The sequence below is a fragment of the Nicotiana tabacum genome, chromosome 17 (assembly GCF_000715075.1).
Source record: "Nicotiana tabacum cultivar K326 chromosome 17, ASM71507v2, whole genome shotgun sequence".
NCBI lineage: Eukaryota > Viridiplantae > Streptophyta > Magnoliopsida > Solanales > Solanaceae > Nicotiana > Nicotiana tabacum.
Genome location: NC_134096.1, coordinates 95,757,633 through 95,778,855, shown reverse-complemented (window position 1 = coordinate 95,778,855; position 21,223 = coordinate 95,757,633). Strand labels below are relative to the sequence as shown.

The 21,223-nt window shown below is 40.5% G+C and overlaps 5 protein-coding genes and 1 non-coding gene across 6 annotated transcripts; 2 read left to right on the top strand and 4 right to left on the bottom strand.

The window, feature by feature from the left end:
• Positions 1-11,510: 11,510 nt before the first annotated feature.
• On the bottom strand, positions 11,511-11,583 carry TRNAA-AGC (transfer RNA alanine (anticodon AGC)). Its single transcript has one exon. It is a non-coding gene; the product is annotated as a tRNA-Ala (tRNA).
• Positions 11,584-11,613: 30 nt separating this feature from the next.
• Positions 11,614-16,192, top strand: LOC107816249 (uncharacterized). Its single transcript, XM_016641953.2, has 10 exons — positions 11,614-11,937; positions 12,042-12,103; positions 12,616-12,759; positions 12,891-13,001; positions 13,123-13,327; positions 13,506-13,564; positions 14,119-14,171; positions 14,267-14,489; positions 15,230-15,338; positions 15,461-16,192. The coding sequence occupies exons 1-10, from the start codon at positions 11,718-11,720 to the stop codon at positions 15,721-15,723; spliced, it is 1,449 nt and encodes a 482-aa protein (XP_016497439.1). The 5' UTR covers positions 11,614-11,717; the 3' UTR covers positions 15,724-16,192.
• Positions 16,193-17,059: 867 nt separating this feature from the next.
• LOC107816248 (thioredoxin H2) lies at positions 17,060-17,922 on the top strand. The gene is made up of 3 exons (XM_016641951.2): positions 17,060-17,295; positions 17,382-17,504; positions 17,634-17,922. The coding sequence occupies exons 1-3, from the start codon at positions 17,140-17,142 to the stop codon at positions 17,781-17,783; spliced, it is 429 nt and encodes a 142-aa protein (XP_016497437.1). The 5' UTR covers positions 17,060-17,139; the 3' UTR covers positions 17,784-17,922.
• Positions 17,923-18,335: 413 nt separating this feature from the next.
• LOC107816242 (uncharacterized) lies at positions 18,336-18,686 on the bottom strand. The gene has a single exon (XM_016641940.1). It carries the CDS (start codon positions 18,684-18,686, stop codon positions 18,336-18,338), a length of 351 nt encoding a protein of 116 aa, XP_016497426.1.
• A 16-nt stretch (positions 18,687-18,702) lies between these two features.
• LOC107816243 (uncharacterized) lies at positions 18,703-19,311 on the bottom strand. The gene has a single exon (XM_075235730.1). The coding sequence runs from the start codon at positions 19,309-19,311 to the stop codon at positions 18,703-18,705; it is 609 nt and encodes a 202-aa protein (XP_075091831.1).
• Positions 19,312-20,014: 703 nt separating this feature from the next.
• LOC142171985 (uncharacterized) lies at positions 20,015-20,551 on the bottom strand. Its single transcript, XM_075235729.1, has one exon. It carries the CDS (start codon positions 20,549-20,551, stop codon positions 20,015-20,017), a length of 537 nt encoding a protein of 178 aa, XP_075091830.1.
• Between the last annotated feature and the right edge of the window lie 672 nt (positions 20,552-21,223).

Sequence of the window (21,223 nt, the reverse complement as noted above, 5' to 3'; positions counted from 1 at the left end):
TTACTTTTGAATTCAAAATGGCGAAAACATCGCAAACCATTCCTCAGAAAGATAAGGCTTCATCTTCACAGTGTGACGCCGATGAGACACCGGCAGAACCATGGCCTGAGGAATGTGTTCCCGATGCGTGTGTCCTTACTTTGAATTTTAAGGTTGATAAAGGTTCATCGGTCCCTGGCCGGTGTGAGCAGGTATCGAGGTACATGTATTCGATAACTGAGAAGCACCTCGATCTGTTAAAGAAGGATTGCAATTGGGGTGAAAAAGAAATAATAATACCTACCCCTGACGAAGATATCACTTCTTACGTGAAAGGGTTTTTGACTGTATATACTTACCCTTTCACTTTGGGTCCCCTCGATTCCGTCATTATTGACTTTTGTCGACAATATCAGGTAACCCTAGGCCAGGTCCATCCTTCTTTGTGGTGGATCGTTATCCTGATCCGATATTTTGTGAGCAAAATCGAGGGGATGTCGTTCACCCTCGATCATCTTATCCGGTTGTACCGTCCCCGACTTTTTCGAGGAGGGTTAATAAAACTCCAGCGTCGGGCTACCAAGGCTCTGTTCTCGAGTATTAACGAGGACATGGACCGGGGTTGGATGGGCAGGTTCGTTCGAGTAAGGACTTCGGACCTGATTCCGACTAAAAAGATGCCCTTTCCCGAGGAGTGGAATATGAAACGTAAGTGTAATCTTGTTGTTGCTTCTATTTTGTTCTTTCATTTATTCTCTTATCGACACTTCTCCTTTTGTGATGTTGCGGTTTTCTGGATGCCCGGAGCGGTTCCCGATCTCAAGAACTAGGTATGAGCTCTTATTTCGACCTCCACATACGCCGAGCGCTCATGGCGTGATTTGTCAATGGGTCGGTGGGAGGCCAAAAATCACGATAAGCTGATTTTTCGAACTCTGATGATCCGAACGAGGTGTTTCTCAAAATAGTTTTTATAAGGTTTCCCATATGCAGGTTTGGGTAAAGACGCGGTCTTGAGGCCCCTGTCCAATGAGGAGGATGTTTCGACCTCTGTCCCAAAGCAGGTAAAGGAAAATAAAAGGAAGAGAGCCTCGGTTCCCGAATATCCAAAACCGAAGAAGAGGACGACTTATAAGCCGAACACGAATGTCATTTCTTTGACCGTGGAATCCGTTCTGTGTCTAAGGGATGAAGATGATGAAGAAGAAGAGAACAATGAGTTCGCGCTGGCAGTCCAAACGAAGAGAGCCACCGATGCCTCATCACCGACTGGATCGATGATGCTCTATGAGGCTCCGCCTCGAACTGAAGATATACCGGAGAAAGATTCAGGTAGAGTCCCCGAACTATCGGATGTCGAAGATGCCTCTCATCGGAGTCAACCGGTAGGGGATACGATTGAAGAGCCCCTCCACCCCTCCGAGCCGAGGGGAACGCTCCAAACGAGTCATTTAGTGCAGCAACGATCGAGGATTCGCCTACCTTTCCCGCTTTTTCCGCAGGGGTGATTCGGGAAGCTCAATCTCTGGGAGCCCTCGATCTAGACAGGCCTCACGATGAAGAAGAACCATTGCGTGACCTGTTTACCAGTATTGAGGACGTTGCCGGTGCCGGTGATGAGTCAGATCTTTTTCACGGATTGCGACAGGCTTTGAATCAGGTGAGCTTTTAAAATTATTTTGTCGGTATTATCTTTATGTTCGTTTTTCATTAACTTCGCTTCTTGTTTCTTTGTAGGCAGCGACAGTCCATCGAGAACAATGTTCTCGTTCCCAGAATGAGTTGCATCGATACGCGACCAACCTACACCGCGCTACTGACGAGAGGGACTCCCTTAGACTTTCCTTAGGGCAGAGAGATGAGGAAATAAAAGACCTCCAAGCTAAGCTGGCCATGGCTTATCGAGATCAGAATGATTTGTCTGAGCAGGTAATGATGCTTTTGAATGCCTATGGGCTTGATACCAAAACGATAGCTAACATTTCGGTCTCACAACTGCAGCAAAAAATCCAGATGATCGGGAAGCTTCGTGAGGAGGTCGACGTGAAAAGGATGGAGTCCTTGCGGTGGAAAGAAGGTATGGACCGCTTTGCTACAGAAAAAGAGACTGCTCGAGCCCAGTTATTATCGTCCGAAACCCAACTTCAGAAAATGAAGGAAAAAGGCCTGGTTCAAGTAAGAAGAATTGAGGAGCTTGAGGCTCGGTTGGCCTCTGTACTCGCCAAGGCCGAATCCGATGCTGAAAAGGGAAAGGCCGATGCGGATGCGCTCGTGGCCGTCTATCGGGCCGATGCTGAAGCTGCCCAAGTCCAGGCAAGAGAGGCAGCCGAGTCCGCTGATAGTCGAGCGCATTGGGTCACCGAACTTGCTAAGTGCCGATCTAGAAGGGAAACTCTCGAGGAGATTCATGCTCGTGGCTTCGATCTCGCTGAAGAGATAAAAAGGGCAAAAGAACTCGAAGCTGATGCTGAAGCTCTGGTTTCTGATGGTGATGATGATGACGATGGGAGCAAGAGCGGATCCGAAAATGGGTGGGAACCTGATGAAGAAGAGACCGCTCCCGGACGAGAAATTTAGTTCTTAGTTTTTACGTTGTAATCACCCATGCAGATAAATTTGTGTATAGACATATCTCCCCTTTTGCCGACTTGCTTCTGTTTTTGTTTCCCGTCTTGCGAGGACTTTATTCGCCTTATGAATGTTTCCACAATGTTTTAAACAACTTAATCAACTTTGGACCTCGTAGCCTCTGCAACCGAGCGAGCGTTTACTCAAACTTGGGCAATGTAGCCCTTTAGGCTTATTAGTTGTCAATGATTCGATCTTGAAGAAATATAGCCAGTGGGCGTAATGGTCGAGCGAGTATTTGCTCGAACTCAAAAATGTAGCCCATAGGCTTAGTCGAGTGAATGATTCGAACTCGAATTAATGTAGCCCGTAGGCTTAGTCGAATGAATGATTCGAACTCGAATTAATGTAGCATGTAGGCTTAGTCGAATGAATGATTCGAACTCGAATTAATGTAGCCCGTAGGCTTATTGTCAATGCTTCGATCTTGAAGAAATATAGCCCGTGGGCATAATGGTCAAGCGAGTATTTGCTCGAACTCAAAAATGTAGCCCGTAGGCTTAGTCGAGTGAATGATTCGAACTCGAATTAATGTAGCTCATAGGCTTAGTCGAATGAATGATTCGAACTCGAATTAATGTAGCCCGTAGGCTTAATCGAATGAATGATTCGAACTCGAAGTAATGTAGCCCGTAGGCTTAGTCGAGTGAATGGTTCGAACTCGAAATAATGTAGCCTGTAGGCTTAATGGTCGAGTGAGTGTTTGCTCGAACTTGAAATAAAAATAGCCCGTAAGCTTGGTCGAGTGAATGATTCGAACTCGAAGTAATGTAGCCCGTAGGCTTAATGGTCGAGTGAGTGTTTGCTCGAACTCGAAATAAAAATAGCCCGTAGGCTTGGTCGAGTGAATCTTAATTCTGATTGCACAGTAAATCTCAAAATAGAGGAATTTTCATTGGATATAAGATGCTGATAAAGAAGAGAACTTTCTTTGCACGTTATTACATGCCTGGGTTCGGGCCAATCTATATGAGCATGGTTCGCTTCGACCATTTGGCTCTTACAGTTTTACCTATTGGGACCCTGTTGCTATGAAATAACTTTCTTGCGGGACCTTGGATATTGTCGTAAATGCTGCACGATCAATAGTTGCCTCATCAAAAACCTTGCCGAAAAACCCATTTGGGATAAAACCGGTCTAAGGGAAAAAGAGTGCAACGCGTGCTTTCTAGCGAGAGGTCCGTCCCTTGTTCGGACTTCTGCAGAGGTCAGTTTTGAGATATAAATGAATATGGGAATGTTGTACCTTAGCAGTAGTACTGTTTTAGATATGATACATTCCAGCTACTTGATAGCTGTTTGCCGTTTATAACGCCGATCCTGTACGACCCCTTTCCGATGTTCTCGAGTACCTGATATGGTCCTTCCCAATTCGGTCCTAGCTTATTCGGATTTCGGGTATTGATGGTAAATTTTCTTAACACTAAGTCCCCTGGCTTGAAATGACGGATCTTGGTTCTTCGATTATAATATCTTTCGATTCGCTGCTTTTGGGCGGCCATTCGGACGAGAGCAGCTTCTCGTCTTTCATCCGATAGTTCGAGGCTTGTATTCATAGCCTCGTTATTTGATTCTTCCATCGCGAATCGAAATCTGGCACCGGGTTCACCAACTTTGACTGGTATCAATACTTCAGACCCATATACTAAGGAGAACGGGGTCGCCCCCGTATTGGATTTTGACATTGTCTGATATGCCCAAAGGACTTCGGGCAGGATTTTTCTCCATCTCCCTTTAGCGTCGTTCAACCTCTTCTTTAAGTTTTGAATGACAGTTTTGTTTGTTGATTCGGCCTGCCCATTCCCACTGGGGTGGTATGGCGTCGACAATATCCTTCTTATCTTGTGGTCTTCGAGGAATCTTGTTACTTTGCCGCCAACGAATTGTTTTCCATTGTCACATACTATTTCGGCGGGTATCCCGAATCGGTATATGATATGATCCCAAATAAAGTCTATAACTTCTTTCTCTCTTATTTTCTCGAATGCCTGCGCTTCAACCCATTTAGAAAAATAGTCAGTCATAAACAAAATGAATTTGGCTTTACTTGGGGTCGATGGCAGAGGGCCGACGATATCCATTCCCCATTTCATGAATGGCCACGGGGATAGGACTGAGTGGAGTTGCTCTCCGGGCTGGTGGATCATCGGTGCGAACCTTTGACATTTGTCATATTTACGAACAAATTCATTCTCATCTTTGCCCATATCGATCCAATAATACCCTGCTCTGATTATTTTTCGGACTAATGTATCGGATCAGAGTGATTCCTGCAAGTACCCTCATGCATTTCCCGTAGGACGTAATCGACATCCCCCGAACCCAAGCATACCGCCAACGGTCCATCGAACGTTCTTCGGTACAACGTTCCGTCTGAATCCAATGTGAATCGAGTAGCTTTGGTCCGTAGGATTCTGGAATCTTTAGGGTCCGATGGGAGTTTTTCGCTTTTCAAGTATTCAATATACTTGTTTCTCCAATTCCAGTAGAATTTATTTCGGCGTGACCTTCTTTGATTACCGATCTCGAAAGTTGAACAACATTCCCCGAACTCGTATCATCTACCTAGACCGACGACCCCAAATTCGCAAACGCATCGGCCTCATTATTTTGTTCCCGTGGTACATGTCGTAAAGTCCATCGTTTGGAATGGCGCGAAGTGATAAGCAGTTTATCTAAATACCTTTGCATTCTACCTTCTCGAACTTCGAAGGTTTTGTTTACTTGACTCACCACCAGCAAGGAGTCGCAATTGGCTTCAATGACTTCTGCTCCCAAGTTTCTAGCTAGCTCGAGACCTGCAATCATGGCTTCATACTCGGCCTCGTTGTTAGTCAACTTGATAGTTTTAATAGATTGCCTAATAGTGCTACCCGTGGGTGGTTTCAAAACTATGCCCAGCCCGGACCCTTTTACGTTCGAAGCCCCGTCCGTAAAAAGGATCCATACCCCTGATGATGTACCTGATTTCAACAGTTCTTTTTCGACTTCGGGTACGAGGGTTGGTGTGAAATCGTCCACGAAGTCTGCTAAAATTTGAGATTTGATGGCCGTGCGGGGTTGATATTCGATATAGTACCCACTGAGTTCGACGACCCCTTTGGCCAGTTGGCCTGATAACTCGGGTTTGTGCAAAATATTACGAAGCGGGTAAGTGGACAATACACATATGGGATGACATTGAAAGTACGGCCTTAACTTTCTTGAGGCGCTTATCAGTGCAAGTGCTAATTTTTCTAGGAGCGGATATCTAGTTTCCGCCTCTCCTAAGGTTCGACTCGTATAATAAACGGGGAATTGCGTACCTTGCTCTTCTCGAACTAGGACACCGCTTACGGCGACTTCCGATACTGCCAAGTACAAACAAAGTTTCTCATTTGTTTTTTGAGTATGAAGCAGTGGTGGGCTTGATAGATATCGCTTTAGTTCTTCTAATGCTTGTTGGCACTCCGGGGTCCAAGAAAAATCGTTCTTCTTTTTGAGTAGGGAGAAAAATTTATGACTTCGATCAGATGATCTTGAGATGAACCGGTTTAAGGCGGCAATCCGACCCGTTAGCCTTTGTACGGCCTTCACGCTGTCCATAACGACGATGTCTTTGATGGCCTTGATTTTATCGGGGTTAATCTCTATTCCCCGATGTGACACCATGAAGCCGAGGAACTTGCCCGAACCGACTCCGAAAGCACATTTCTTGGGGTTTAGCTTCATGTTGTATTTTCTTAAAATCTCGAACGTTTCCTGCAAATGAGTTAAATGGTCCTCTGCGCGCAGGGACTTAACTATCATGTCATCAATATAAACTTCCATTGATTTTCCTATTTGTTCTTCAAATATTTTATTTACTAGGCGTTGGTAAGTAGCCCCTGCGTTTTTTAGCCCGAAGGGCATCACATTATAATAATACGTTCCATACTTGGTGACAAATGAAGTCTTTTCCTGGTCCTCCGGGTTCATTTGGATTTGATTATACCCGATTTAGGCATCGAGAAAAGTGAGGATCTCGTGGCCGGCCGTAGCATCGATCATGCGATCGATACTGGGCAGCGGAAAGGAATCTTTGGGGCATGCTTTGTTCAAATCCTTATAGTCCACGCACATTCTAAGTTTGTTCCCTTTTTTAGGGACTACAACTATGTTGGCTAACTATTCGGGATATTTCACCTCCCGAATAGACCCTACTTCGAGAAGCTTGGTTACCTCGTCCTTTATGAATGCGTGCTTTCTATCAGACTGGGGTCTTCTCTTTTGCTTCACCGGTCTGAACCTGGGGTCCAAACTTAACTGATGCGTCGTTATGTCCGGCGGGATCCCTGTTATATCTAAATGGGACCAGGCAAAACAATCGATGTTATCGATAAGAAATTGAACGAGTTTCTTCCTGAGTTCAGGGCTCAACCCCGTTCCCAAGTATACCTTTCGCTCGGGCCAGTGCTCGATTAATATGACTTGCTCTAGCTCCTCGATCGTCAATTTTGTGGCCTCGGAGTCATCGGGAATCACGAAAGATTGAGGGACCCTTTGATCACCATCCTCTTCGATTTTCTGGTTGTCTGGCTGGGTTGAAGCCGATGTCTGTGATTGCTATTTGGTGTCCCGTTCTCCTTCCGGGATCGATCCTTTTATCGGCGAAAGTGAGGACACTGGTTTAGCTTCGTCGACGACGAACATTTTTTTCGCGACTGGTTGTTCTCCATACACCATTTTGACACCTCCCTATGTCGGGAATTTGAGGGCCTGGTGTAGGGTCGAAGGCACAGCTTGAGTTATGGATCCATGGCCTTCCGAAAAGGGCATTATATCTCATATCGCCATCGATCACGTGAAACTTTATTTCCCGGATGGTTCCGGCCACGTTTATTGGTAGGACTATCTCACCTTTGGTGGTTTCACATGCCATATTGAACCCGTTTAGCACCAGAGTTGCGGGTACGATATGATCCTGTAGGCCGAGCTGCTCCACTACCTTCAATCAGATGATGTTGGCCGAGCTACCTGGATCGATTAACACACGCTTAATTTTAGTTTTATTCACGAGTACGGATATTACCAGTGCATCGTTGTGAGGTTGGATGACCCCCTCTGCATCTTCATCATCAAAGGACAGAGTCCCCATGGGTGCATAATCCTGAGTCCGAGATCGCTTTTCCCTCACTATCGATGTTTTAGTGCGTTTAAGCATTAGTCCCTGAGGGGTATCGATGCCGCCGATGATCATGTGGATGACGTGCTGCGGTTATTCTTGCTCGTTTTGCTTGCTGAAATCCCTACTTTTAAAATGGCTCTTTGCCCTATCACTCAGAAACTCCCGAAGGTGCCCTTTGTTAAATAAGCGAGCTATTTCCTCTCTTAGGTGCTTGCAATCTTCTGTTCTGTGGCCATGGGTACCATGATATTCACACGTTTGATTGGGATTTCTTCGGGCATGATCGGTCTGCATTGGTCGAGGCCATTTAGTGTCTTTGATGCGTCCGATGGCCGACACGAGAGCGGATGCACCAACGCTGAAGTTATATTCTGATAATTGAGGTGCTTCTATAGGATCAACATACTTATCGAAGCCGCTCTTACTCATAAGCCCCTGAGAATTTTGTCCTCGATCAATCCTTCGATTGTTCCGAACTGCGTTGCGTGTTGAATCGTTGTTCACCCGATCTGCGATGTATGGTCGATATCGGTCTCTGTTCGACCTTTGTTCTCTGTCGATCAACTTTTGATTAATAACTATCCTGTTCTGATGAACGGGTCCGTACGAGGCTCCCGACTGATCATCCTCGACCCTAATTTTCGATTGATATCGGTTGTGCACATCCGCCCAAGTTACCGCTGGATACTCGATCAAATTTTGTTTCAGCCGATGTGATGTTGTCGAACTTAGCTCGTTCAACCCTTGGGTGAAGGCTTGTACGGCCCAGTCATCTGTGACCGGGGGTAATTCCATGCGTTCCATTTGAAATCGGGATACGAATTCCCTCAGCATTTCACCCTGCCTTTGCTTTACTTTGAAGAGGTCTGATTTCCTCGTTGCAACCTTTATGGCACCAGCATATGCCTTTACGAATGAATCTGCTAACATGGAAAAAGAATCGATGGAATTCGGCGGTAAATTGTGGTACCAGATCATAGCTCCTTTCGAGAGGGTCTCCCCGAACTTTTTCAACAGCACGGATTCGATCTCATCATCTTCCAAATCGTTGCCTTTTATGGCAAATGTGTAAGAGGTGACATGTTCGTTAGGATCGGTCGTACTGTTATATTTGGGAATTTCGGGCATACGGATTGTTTTGGGGATTGGCTTCGGTGCCGCACTCGACGGAAAAGGCTTTTGTATGAATTTTTTCGAATCAAACCCCTTTATCATTGGTGGAGCCCCCGGGATTTGGTCGACCCTGGCATTGTACGTTTCTACCCTCTTGTCGTTGGCTTCGACTCGTTTTGTGAGTTCCTCCAGCAATTTAGTAATTCCGGGAGTAGTCCCCGATTCTTGCTCGTTAGATTTCACTATGGCAGGCTCTGTTCTGGGAGTGACTTCTCAAAGTGGATTGGAAACCGGCCTGCTTTGTGCGCGGGTTTGGCTCTGTAGCTGAGCTATCACTACTTGTTGGGCTTGCAGCATCTCGAAGATCTTACGTAAGCTGGCCCCGATTTCCCTTGGGTTTTGGGTGTCTCGGGCTACGGATCGAGTACCGCCCTGAATGCTTCTTTCCGGTTCGGAATGCTGGTTCGCCTCCAAAGCTATTTGTGAATTGACATCCAATGGTATTTCGGCTCGAATTTCGGGTACTTCGATTCGAGCCTCGGGTGCCAAGTTGTTGGTTTCATCTTGAAGGTCGACTTCGTAATCGATCGGTGAAGCCATTCGATCGGTGGTTATTCGTAGCTGGCCCAAAATTCAAGATGTTTTCGAAAATAAGTGCAAAGCACAATGGCGTGTTTTTTTCAGATTTGTATCAAATGACCACTGTTATCCTCGGCCCCACGGTGGGCGCCAAACTGTTTACCCGAAAAACAGATAGAGTTGAATTTATATGCAGTTCCGAGGATATGTAGCGTAACTTGATACAAAATGCAAGGATAAATAAAAATGTAAATGTAGATTGGATAGAATGCAATCTAGATAAGGTTATCAAGAACAATGAACCTTAGGATTCGACAAATAGAATCAATCTAAGAAACTGAAAGAGCTATTCTTTACTATAGAACAATATAGTACTTTTATTACAATGTAAGTCTCAGAAAAACTTGTCCTACACAAATGATAACCAAGTCCTTTTATAGTGAAGGGATTCGGCTCCAAGTATAATAAAATAAACATTCAGTGGGAGACCCCATGATAAGTCAGTTTTTCCATAATTTCTGCCAAGATTCTCTCTAGTGGGATTGCAACGGCTTTTGTCTGCGAGCTCGATCTTGCTTAGAATCCTCGATTTTGGTTTGAGCTTGATTTCGGCTCGAACTTGTGATCTTGGTTCGAGCCCTCGAATTGATTCCAGATCAATGTTAGTTGGTCTCTGGATTATCAGCACGGTAGGTCTACCCTGCATCATGGTTCGATTCTTATTCAAGTTTGATTATGATATCGATTTCGACACGGACCGGCCTCCCCGGGTTCGAGGTTAGTTCGTCCCCCTTCGGGATCTTACTTCGATACATCACCCTTCAAACTCGATCGGACATGTCAAGGCTGAAATCTATTTCGACCGTATACCGCTTTGATGTCAGAGTTCGAAGGAGTGCTTTTGTCGTGGAGAAAGTTGCACGACCAAAACATCAATATAATGTGATATCCTTTCAAAGCTTCTCTTAGTAATGACGAGAGTTCAAATTCGGCAAAGACCAAAGATTATGATCTTTCAGACAGAGTCATCTGCTCTTATCGTGCGGGATTCAATGACCTACTAAACTTAATCTTAAATCTCTAGGTCATCTCCTACTAAAACTATGAAGTTTGCATAATCGGAAAATCGGACCAAATAGGATTTGCATCCTAAAGCAAATTGGAGAGCCAGTTAGACTCCTTGTTTGAATGACCAACGGATCATTTGGAGTATCAAGATATCAACCGATGGTTTTGATTTTTAAAAGACTTGGACTCTACAAGAATTCAAATACTTTTACTTTTTTGGACATTAGTGTTAAAGAGATAATTTAAATACTAAAGGGTATAAAAGTCGATCAATATTTTAGGGATATTTTGGTCGTTCAACATTTAGTGTAGAACATTCTTGCTTTAATATATATATATATATATATATATATATATATATATAAAAACTAATCCTTACAAATAATATTAATAATAATAGAATAGAATAGAATAGAACTATAAACTAAGAAAATTAATAATTTTAATAGTATAAGAACCCCAAAACCATGAAAATAAGAACTATTAAAACAAATAACAAAGATATGGCGGGAGGCGACATGAGGAGGAGGTAAGCAGAATAGTTCAAAATATTTGAATAAATTAAAAAAGAGCAAATAATAATATCTATATAATTATTCAGTAATCATACGATACACCTTTGGAGGGGTTAGACGGGTCATGGGTTAAATAAATTTTATCATTGAAAAAATAGAGTTTTAATATGACATGGCATATCAAAATGTATAGTATTTATTTTCTTAGTCAAAATGCAATACTTAGGTGACTTTGTTATCATAAAAGAAAGAAAAGTGACTTTAATAGAATGATCCCGGGTGACAATCCAAGGAATTTACTCATTTTGAGGAATTGATGACAAAATCAAGATTACAATATGCCCTTATTTTGTCAACTATTTTGAATTTAATTGAAGTTAAAAATCCTTATTCAAGTGGAATAATGGTCCTTACAAGAGTGCTAACCTTTTTTTTTCCAATCAAACTAAGGAAAAGAGAAGGAAAAAATGTTATCAGAAAAATGGAGATGCGGGGTATCGATCCCCGTACCTCTCGCATGCTAAGCGAGCGCTCTACCATCTGAGCTACATCCCCTTGGTGTTACGGGAGGTTCCTGCCCGTTTTATTTTTGTTTATTAAAACGGCCCCTCAGAGACTCGAGATTTGTACAAGATTCAAAGCGGCAGAGCCTGTCCGGCTTGCAACAGTGGAGCTCGTCCAAAATCGAAATGTTAAGGAGATTACTGTCTCAGGCTTCAACTCAGCGTCGTTCGCTGTTTGGTACTTCTGCCTCACTCTCATGGTGTCGTCAATTTTCTTCTTCTCCTCCATTAACCTCCCAATCTCCTAATAGTACTTCTGTCGAACACTTGGAGGACACGGAAGCTAGTCCCACGGTCCCCTCTGCAGCAATCTCCATCGACCGCTCCGGCTTATATAATCCTCCTGGTAATTTGTCTTTCAATGCGTAAAGTATTTCCAACTCTTTGTACTGTTCCTCTACTGGAGTTTTAGTTTTTGATAATTTGATAATTGCCTTGTAAAACTTGCAGAGCATTCACATGAACCGTCTTCGGATTCCGAGCTTGTTAAGCATCTTAAGAGCGTCATCAAGGTTTGAAATTACCCCCTCCCGACTTGAGCATGTCTTTTGATATGCATTTGCCTTTTGTGCTTTTTATTGTTTTTTGATAAATAAAAAATCATTTCATTGATGACACACCAAGCTGGTGTTATGCCATTCAGGATCAATTTTAGCGAGTAGTTTAGCTTAACGAAGATTTATGATTTCTCTTCCTTTTTCTAGACTTTTATGATGTCTCAATCAGGTTTAGTCCCTGTTTGGTATAATGCATCAATTAATAGCTACACTTCAATCCTAAACAAGTCTGACTCGGAATATTGGCCATAATCCCTGTTTGGTACGCGAATAACATGTAATCTCTGGTGGAAATCATTCTTTTGCTGGTTAAAAACTGTTGAAAATATATTACAATTTGTAAAAGATCATTAATCTAAATGCAAATTCAGATATGCAATGGTGATTTGAGAAACTTGGCGATGTCTGTATATTTTGGTTTTTTGGTGATAGTGAGGTTCTGTATCTCAAGCTGGTTAAGTTTTCAGTTCAGAGGCGGGCCTATATCAGTTGCTGAATATATGGAGGAAGTTTTGACTAACCCGAAGGCAGGGTTCTATATCAATCGCGATGTGTTTGGCACAGAAGGTGATTTTATTACCTCTCCTGAAGTTAGCCAGATGTTTGGAGAGGTAATTTAGTTACACTGGGTTGTTCTTCTTGGTTTTCTTCATTCATCATTGGTTGACTTCTAAAAACAAAAGAATAGGCAAATTTACCGCCACAGTTTTGTTTGATTTTCTGATTTTTTCTTTTTCTTTAGATGGTTGGTGTTTGGGCGATGTGTCTTTGGGAGCAAATGGGGCAGCCAAAAAAATTAAATCTTGTTGAGCTGGGACCAGGACGAGGAACTCTTATCGCTGATCTTCTACGAGTACAGTCCCATAGATCTCCACCTCTCCAACTTGCATATTCTAAAGTTCTTACGTTGTTTCATAGAGTATTAATCTAATTTTGATATGCCTAAACTGCACTTGTTGATTTCTGAACCACAGGGTTCATCGAAATTTAGGAACTTCACAGACTCTTTGCAGATACACATGGTTGAATGTAGTCCTACTCTACGGAAGCTCCAATATCAGAACTTGAAGTGTATAAACAAGAATGACGCAGATGGAGATGCGGAGGAACAGATAATTAGCAGGTTGACTGGGACCAGTGTATCATGGCATGCCACCTTGGAGCAGGTCCCGGCAGGAGGTAAGAAATTATTACCTGCAACTTAATCGATTACTTGTTTTGTAAAGTGTAAACCAGTTCGTGAACTCATATAGACATACTATTGTTTTGTTCTATTTGATCTTGAAGCTTCATGGAAAATTGTATTATCATCTATATATAGGTTTCTACTTACATTGTCTTTCCCTTGACTTCTCAGTACCTACAATCATCATTGCCCATGAATTTTATGATGCGTTACCTGTTCATCAATTTCAGGTTCGTTTATAACCTCCATTTTATTGGTTAATATGATTTGCTAATCCATTTTTACTCAACAGTTCCCAGTTGATTTTTTGCTGCAAATTATCTATTTTCATCTATTATCTAAACTATGAAACCACCAGAGAATATCCTGGAGATGGAATTACATTTACAAAGTGGAAAATTTGATATGGTTTCAAACTACAAAACAACTTAAGAATATTCTGGAATTGAAAATATGTTAGGAATATTCTTTAGTCTTAGTTTTGTGTCTATCCGAATTACCCCCCCCCCCCCCCCAAAAAAAAAAAAAAGAAAACAAAAGGAAATTTAAATGAAATATCTTGTCTATCAAGCTTAGCACGTATTATTAGTATAGTGAGCATCGGCTTGATTTCCCTATATCCTGGAAATGGTTTTACAATTACAGTGTGGAAAATTTGATAGGTGGCTCTTTAGGATCTTAATTTTGTGCCTATGGAAGTATAAATTAAGGATCTATTTTCTATCTGGCTTAGCATGTATTGTGGTGTTGCGAGCATCAGCTTGATTTCTTTATATACATGCAGAGAGCATCTCGAGGCTGGTGTGAGAAAATGGTTGATGTTTCTGAAAATTCAATGTAAGGTTCCAACCTAGTCTATCATTTGGCTATCCGTACATTAATTTCTTGTAGTATTGGCTGTCTGTAACTTCTTGTTGTACTTTGCTGGATAGGTTTCAGTTTGTTTTATCTGCACAGCCTACCCCTACAACTCTATATCTTCTGAAGCGCTTCAAATGGGCTGAGAATGAAGAAATAGCCAAGCTTGAACAAGTTGAGTTATGCCCCAAAGCAATGGATTTGACTCTAGAAATTGCTAAAAGAATTGGCTCAGATGGTGGTGGGGCTCTCATTATTGATTATGGGCTAAATGGAATAGTCTCAGACAGCCTTCAGGTCAGTTGCAATACTAAAAGTACTCTTTCCTGCTTCCTTTTTTTGGCTAGCTCAATCCATTTGCTTTTGCCTTTGCTTCCATTTGCATAGAAAGTGGGAACTGTGGTTGGACCAAGAAACTGGTTGAGAAAGTGCCATCTCTATTTCTCTATGCTCAATCTCGGATTGGGCCAGACATAGGGTCGATATTTTTTCTTGTTAGATTACTAGGTGATCAATAGCAAAAAGTTCTATGGTGCATATTGTCTAATAAATGCTAGTGTATCAAAGATCCTAAGTTGTCCACCTTTCAAATTCAATGTTATGTTTCAGCTTAAGAGGAAAACAGACTATTTTTTCTTAAGATTTAGTTTTCCATCCAAATTGAATTTCACTTCCCTTTTTGTGTTATCATGCATTACACAACAACAACAACTACGCCTCAATTTATATGAAATCCTTACTGTCTATGACGCTCCATCTAAACTATCCCGTAGTAATAACATGGTATATGGAATACAAGTATCCTGGTAAACATTATGCATCTACAACTTTTGAACTCTTATGTTAGTAACCGTTTAAAGTCAAAACTATGAATATGCAATTAGGGGAAGAGGGAACTAATCTTATTCTATGACATGAAATATGAGCAGTTACTTTTACTTGTATGTGATTTTGGTAATAGAGGAAATTTTGTTTTCTATCATGATTAAGCATTAGAGTCTGTTGATCACATTGCTTATTCTCTATCTATCATACAGGCTATCCGGAAACATGAATTTGTCAATATACTGGATAATCCTGGAACTGCTGATCTTAGTGCTTATGTTGACTTTGCTGCCATCAGGCACTCTGCAGAGGAAGCTTCAGGTAGGTTGCACCAGAATCTTCTTAACTCTAGTGGCATACAGTTGTATTCTATATTCTCAAGCTAAAGTTTTAGTGGTAAAAGTGCAATTTTAATTTAATTGTTCAAATGATCAACTTTGCAGATGATGTGTCTGTGCATGGCCCAATGACTCAGTCTCAGTTTCTTGGTTCACTTGGAATCAATTTTCGAGTTGAGGCATTGCTGGAGAACTGCACAGATGAACAAGCTGATTCTTTAAGAACAGGTTATTGGCGTTTGGTGGGTGAAGGCGAGGCTCCATTCTGGGAGGGTCCTGAGGAGCAGGCTCCTATTGGAATGGGCACCAGATATTTAGCAATGGCTATTGTGAATAAGAAGCAAGGAGCACCTGTTCCATTTCAATGAAGAATCTCCCAAATGGGCTTTGACATCGTACTGGTAAAATGGCCAAATCCCCTTAGTTTAGGGGACAAGTGGAATTGGCCTTATGAATTTTCTGAATTATGTGTATAGCTGGGAGAAAGGCTAGGAAGAAATGGGGTGGTGATAATAGTTTTATCATGTTTTCGTGCAATGTCTCTTTTCCTTTATTTCCGAAGGAGAGAATGTCTAGTCTTTTCATATAATGTCTTTGTTTCTTCTGTACTCTCGATTCTCAACCGTGGAGAGATTTTGGGCTACTGAAGAATGCAGATCCTACATCAAGTTGTTAAGCTATTGGTCCTGCAAGTTCAGCCGAAGCTAAAAGATCGAAAAAGATCTTCGTGGGACTGGTTTATTTATTAAAAGCTTTTAGAAGCGAGCTCAGAGGCTTGAGCTAACTGTATGCAGCAGGAATAAAATCATAAGGATCATATTTGCGTGTTTACCAGTATAACGTCTCTCCTTTGTTTTACTAGTACTAGTATCTGGTCGATTTTTCACAGGCAAAGCTTCCCAAAATAATTATATGAGAATAGTTCCTTCGTAGGATATTTTGCTGTTTTGCACTTTAAAGACAACTTTGTGTAGCGTTTTTACGCATAGTTTTGAATCCAAGTTACCACTAACTTCCCCTTTGACAATGGCCTGATATATGTATTTAAAAAGTTTTTTTTTTTAAAGTTCTTGTTCTTCTTTTCTCTTGGCCTGACAGTTTAATTAGTATTAATAGTCTTCAGTAATTACTATACTTTCAAGGAATCAATATATTTCCAACAACGTACCAAAGATAATTTCTAACACTTTATGCCTCTCCGATTTTGAAAAAATCATTAGAGAGTTCTTTTGTTAAGGAAAGAGCTTTAAGGTGATTGTAAACTTTATTTATGACATAATAAAACACTTTAGGTGATTTAGATGTAATAGACCTAAACTAAAATCATTCAAGATCTCATCGGGTGTCTACACCAAATTAATAAATGTGTGAACGTGTTTGACTACATGCTTCTATCACTTAATCATGGATAATGAATTTATATTTGTACTTTATTAGACCACTTAACAAAAATAATATTTTTGAATGCATTATATTTACGCGAGTCATAATAGATCCACTTTATATAAACATAAAGTGTCAAATCTCCCGGAAATGTGATACTTCCTCAATTTAGTCGGATTTTAAATAGTCGTTACAACTTGGAGAAAGCAAGGACTCCTAAGTTTTAAGAGACACCAATAGCATTGTGACAACTAAGCTAAAGCAAAAATCCAATTGACAATAGCAGCCGCGCGTAATATAAAAGCAGCGCTATTGTTACTGGCTCAGTAGTTTCTTCCCTATTTTGATTACTTTGTGCGTAAGGAGAGAGAGAGAGAGAGAGAGAGTGAGTGAAGAATCCGATGGGGTCGTATCTTTCAAGTTTGCTCGGCGGAGGCGCGGCAGAAGCGGCAGAGGCAGAATCAGGATCGTCGTCAGAACCGTCGCGTGTGATTGCTTTTCATTCTTCCAATCGGTGGCAACTTCACTTCAATTCCTCAAAGCAATTAAATAAACTGGTATCACTCTGTTATCTATTCGCTATGCAAAATTTTAGGGTTTAATTTCGAGAGATCTGATTTCGATCGATTAACCTAATTGCCAGATAGTAGTGGATTTTGCGGCTACATGGTGTGGGCCCTGCAAGATGATGGAGCCGGTTGTTAACGCCATGTCTGCCAAGTATACCGACGTTGACTTCGTCAAAATTGACGTCGATGAGCTCTCAGTACGTGAAATCTGAAATATAATTAACAATATACATATTATTATGGCACAATAGAAATTGATTTAAAATTTTAGATCCAGCTATGATTGAAGTGATTGATTTTGTTTCTTTGGTGTTTAAAATAAATAGGATGTAGCAAAAGAGTTTGGAGTGCAAGCTATGCCAACATTTTTGCTGCTGAAGCAAGGAAAAGAAGTAGAGAGAGTGGTTGGGGCTAAGAAAGATGAGCTCGAGAAGAAGATTCTCAAGCACAGAGAAGCTCCTAAATTTGCTGCCTAGTAATTATCGAGCTACATTTCATATCCAATAAGTTAACAGAAAAAGAAAAGCATCATTTCTACTTTGTCTCTACCGTATTGTGATGTAACGTAATACTGATGAGATTTGACTATGGTGGATCTCTTTGAAGTCTTTTCCAGTTTTTCATGCTCAATTTTCTGTGCGTGTGTGTGTGCGTGTTTTATCATTCTCCCTCCCCACCCAAAAAAGAAATTGAAAACAATGTTTCTAAGTTTGTGTTTGGAATGGTCTTATTTATAGTTTAATCCTGAACATGAGCTTTACATAAATGCATGAAATTCCTGTAAGCTGTGTGCCTTGTCTGATTTCTTTATGCTGTCATAATCTAAGTGTTAGAGGCCAAAACGTGAGGGAAAAAGAAAGAGGGCTGGGTCATTGTTGTGTGACTGCCGTGCACGGTGGCATAAGCAGAATTTTTGGCAAGCGGTTTCACTATTTAAAGAGTGAATAAACGAGTAAATAAATTCTAATTCTTGTTTTGAAATGTATCCATAATAGCCTCATTAGAAATATTACTAAATACATCTTTTTCTATATAAGGCACCAAACAACACAGAAAGCTCTTTCAACCGTAGCCGTAGCAACCGGCAAAAGTAAAGCAAATTTCACTAGCCAGAACATAAGAGGATAAGTCCCATGCTTCTTTGTTTCTACTAGTTTCTTGGAAAGATTACCAAGTCCCGTAAAATCAGAAAACCTTTTGTCATGATCCCGAACATCAACAATGTAATTCTCAAGCTTAAAACGAAGGTCAACTATAGAATATTTATCAAAATCATCAGGATATAGCTCAGCCAATCTTAATATCTTTTCAATGTCAAAACTTGAAAAAGAGTTAACCGGGTTCAAGCAAGCAACTCCAAGAAGCAATTCACACCTCATCAAAGCGATAAAATTGTCAATCAATAGTTTTACAAAACACTACAACACGATAGTGATGTAAAATAGAGTAGTACTCTGCAACTCTACGACGTGATCTTCCAAGGATCATATAAGGCTCATCAAAGTTAGGTATCAATATATCATATTTGATACAAAACTTAGATACTTCATCAATAAGTGAAGCCCAACCGTCCTCTTTCAGTAGTTGCAACCGATCCTTTGCCACTCTAACAAGTATCACAACATTTGCAATATCTTGCTCATTCTTTTGAAAGGCAACATTAAGCCCATTTGTAATTGCTAAAACAGTACGCATAAAATACAACATGAAGGCAATCTCAAATGTTAAACATGCTTTAACATATCCGTTCGCCTTACACTTTTCTTCAAAACGTGCATTAACATCAATAGCATCAAGTACATCAGTGATAGGGCCAAACATAAGAATAAAATTGTTAAAGGATTTGTAGTGAGATCCCCATCGAGTATCACCAGCCCTACCAAGACCTAATTCTTGATTTAACCCCCTCACAGTTTCAAGCTCACCTTTACGTAATGCTTCTTCAATTTCTTCCGCTTGGGATTCACGAAGTTCATCTCTACGCTTGAAAGAAGATCCCACCATATTTTATATATCATAAACAACTAATAAAAGTTCTTGCACTTCATCACATCTTCTAGAAACCACAACAAGAGTTAGTTGGAGTTGATGAGCAAAACAATGAATAGAATGAACACCTCTACTTTCTTTTTGCATTAAGCTTTTAAGCCCATTTAAGTCACCCTGCATATTGCTTGCTCTATCATAACATTGTCCACGTATAGAAGATGGACTTAAAGAGTGTTGAGCAAGTAAACCAACAATTTCCTTCTTTAGAGACAAAGCACCGAACATGAACAATACCAATAAATCACTCCATCACACTTCCCCTTCTATCAACATACCGCAAAACAATAGCCATTTGCTCCTTACATGATACATCACGAGATTCATCAACTAATATGGAAAAGTGATCACTATTTAAATCCTCAATGATACACTTAATTGTTTCCATCTTACATGTAATAATAATATTCTTCTGAATATATGGAGAAGTCAATTGATTATGTTTTGGAGCTCTTTTAAATGCATCAGCAACACGATCACATCTTTTAATATACTATCTAAGAAGTTCAATATAGTTACCTCTATTAAAAGATGATTCATCTTCACGATGCCCTCGAAATGATAATCCTTGGTGCAAAAGATATCTTATCACATCAATCATAGCCTCTAAACGAGTCCTATATTCTAACTTTTGTTGATCAGATTGTTTCGCAAGTACACTTTAAATAGATTGTTTTTGTCTCATCAAATCATCACCTTTCCTTCTTGACTGATTATGAATACTATTTGGTCTACCAATATGCGTATCAAATCTATCCTTCTTGTTCCAACTTGTAAATCCTACACTTGAAAATACATCTCCTCCCCCTTGATTGATGCATTCATCTTGAAATAAATAACAATATACGCAAAAAGCTGCATCTTTTGTTATGCTATATTCCAATCGATCATACTCATCAAACCATTGAGGATTAAAGAGACGCAATTTACCATAAAAAATTCTTTGAGGAAATTTGTGCTCTCGAGGTTGGAAAGGACCTCTTTGAAGATACTTTCTTCTTATTGCATCATGGTCATTTGGGTGATATTTTCGAATTGCTAATCTTTCCCCTGGATCAACCTCTAAGGAGCTTAAATTAACTCTTTCGCTTTGTTGATGTTGTACCAACTCATTAGCTCTTTCTTCCAAGTTAGATAAATCTTGAGATGTTGAACTTGATTTTGGAACTTTGGAAGTTGTAGGAAAGTTCCTCTTCATTGTAATTTAATCTGAATAAAAAATTCAAGTACCTACTTTAATCTTTAGATAAACCCTAAATAAGTTTATTATAACTATAAAATTGTTCGTCTTCAATAAGGCAATAACCCAAAATTTCATTAACCTCCAAAATCAGTAAAGACACCCAACAAAAATTAATCATAAATTCAAAATTAACATCACAAATTCATAGTTTTGTTCATAAACAAATAAAAAGGAAAAACAAAATCAGTTAGCAAAAGTAATCATCTCGAGAGAGAGAGATTTATTACTAACCTGGAATAATTTACTTCCACCGCTTCTTTGGAGTTTGAAAAGTGGGCAACTCAATATTTCTTTTTATTTTGAAGGAAAGGGTTTTAATCCCATGTCAAAAGGGTTAATGATTTCTTGTACAATGGGTATTGGGTCAAATAGTTTTTAAGTGGATCCCATGCTTTTGACAATAGCAGTCCATGTTTTTAAATTAAGTGAAAGAGTCAAAAAGAATTGGTTGCCGCTATGGGAGTTCGAACACCTAACCTCTCACTCAATTCCAAGAGTTAATAACCATCAGGCTAGTAAGCGGTATCCCGTGATATCGCTTGGGTCCATATAAATCCGCCCATGGCCGTGCAGTGTCAATACGAAACAAATCGACCCTGTAACAACTGGTATCAAAGCAACGTTGGC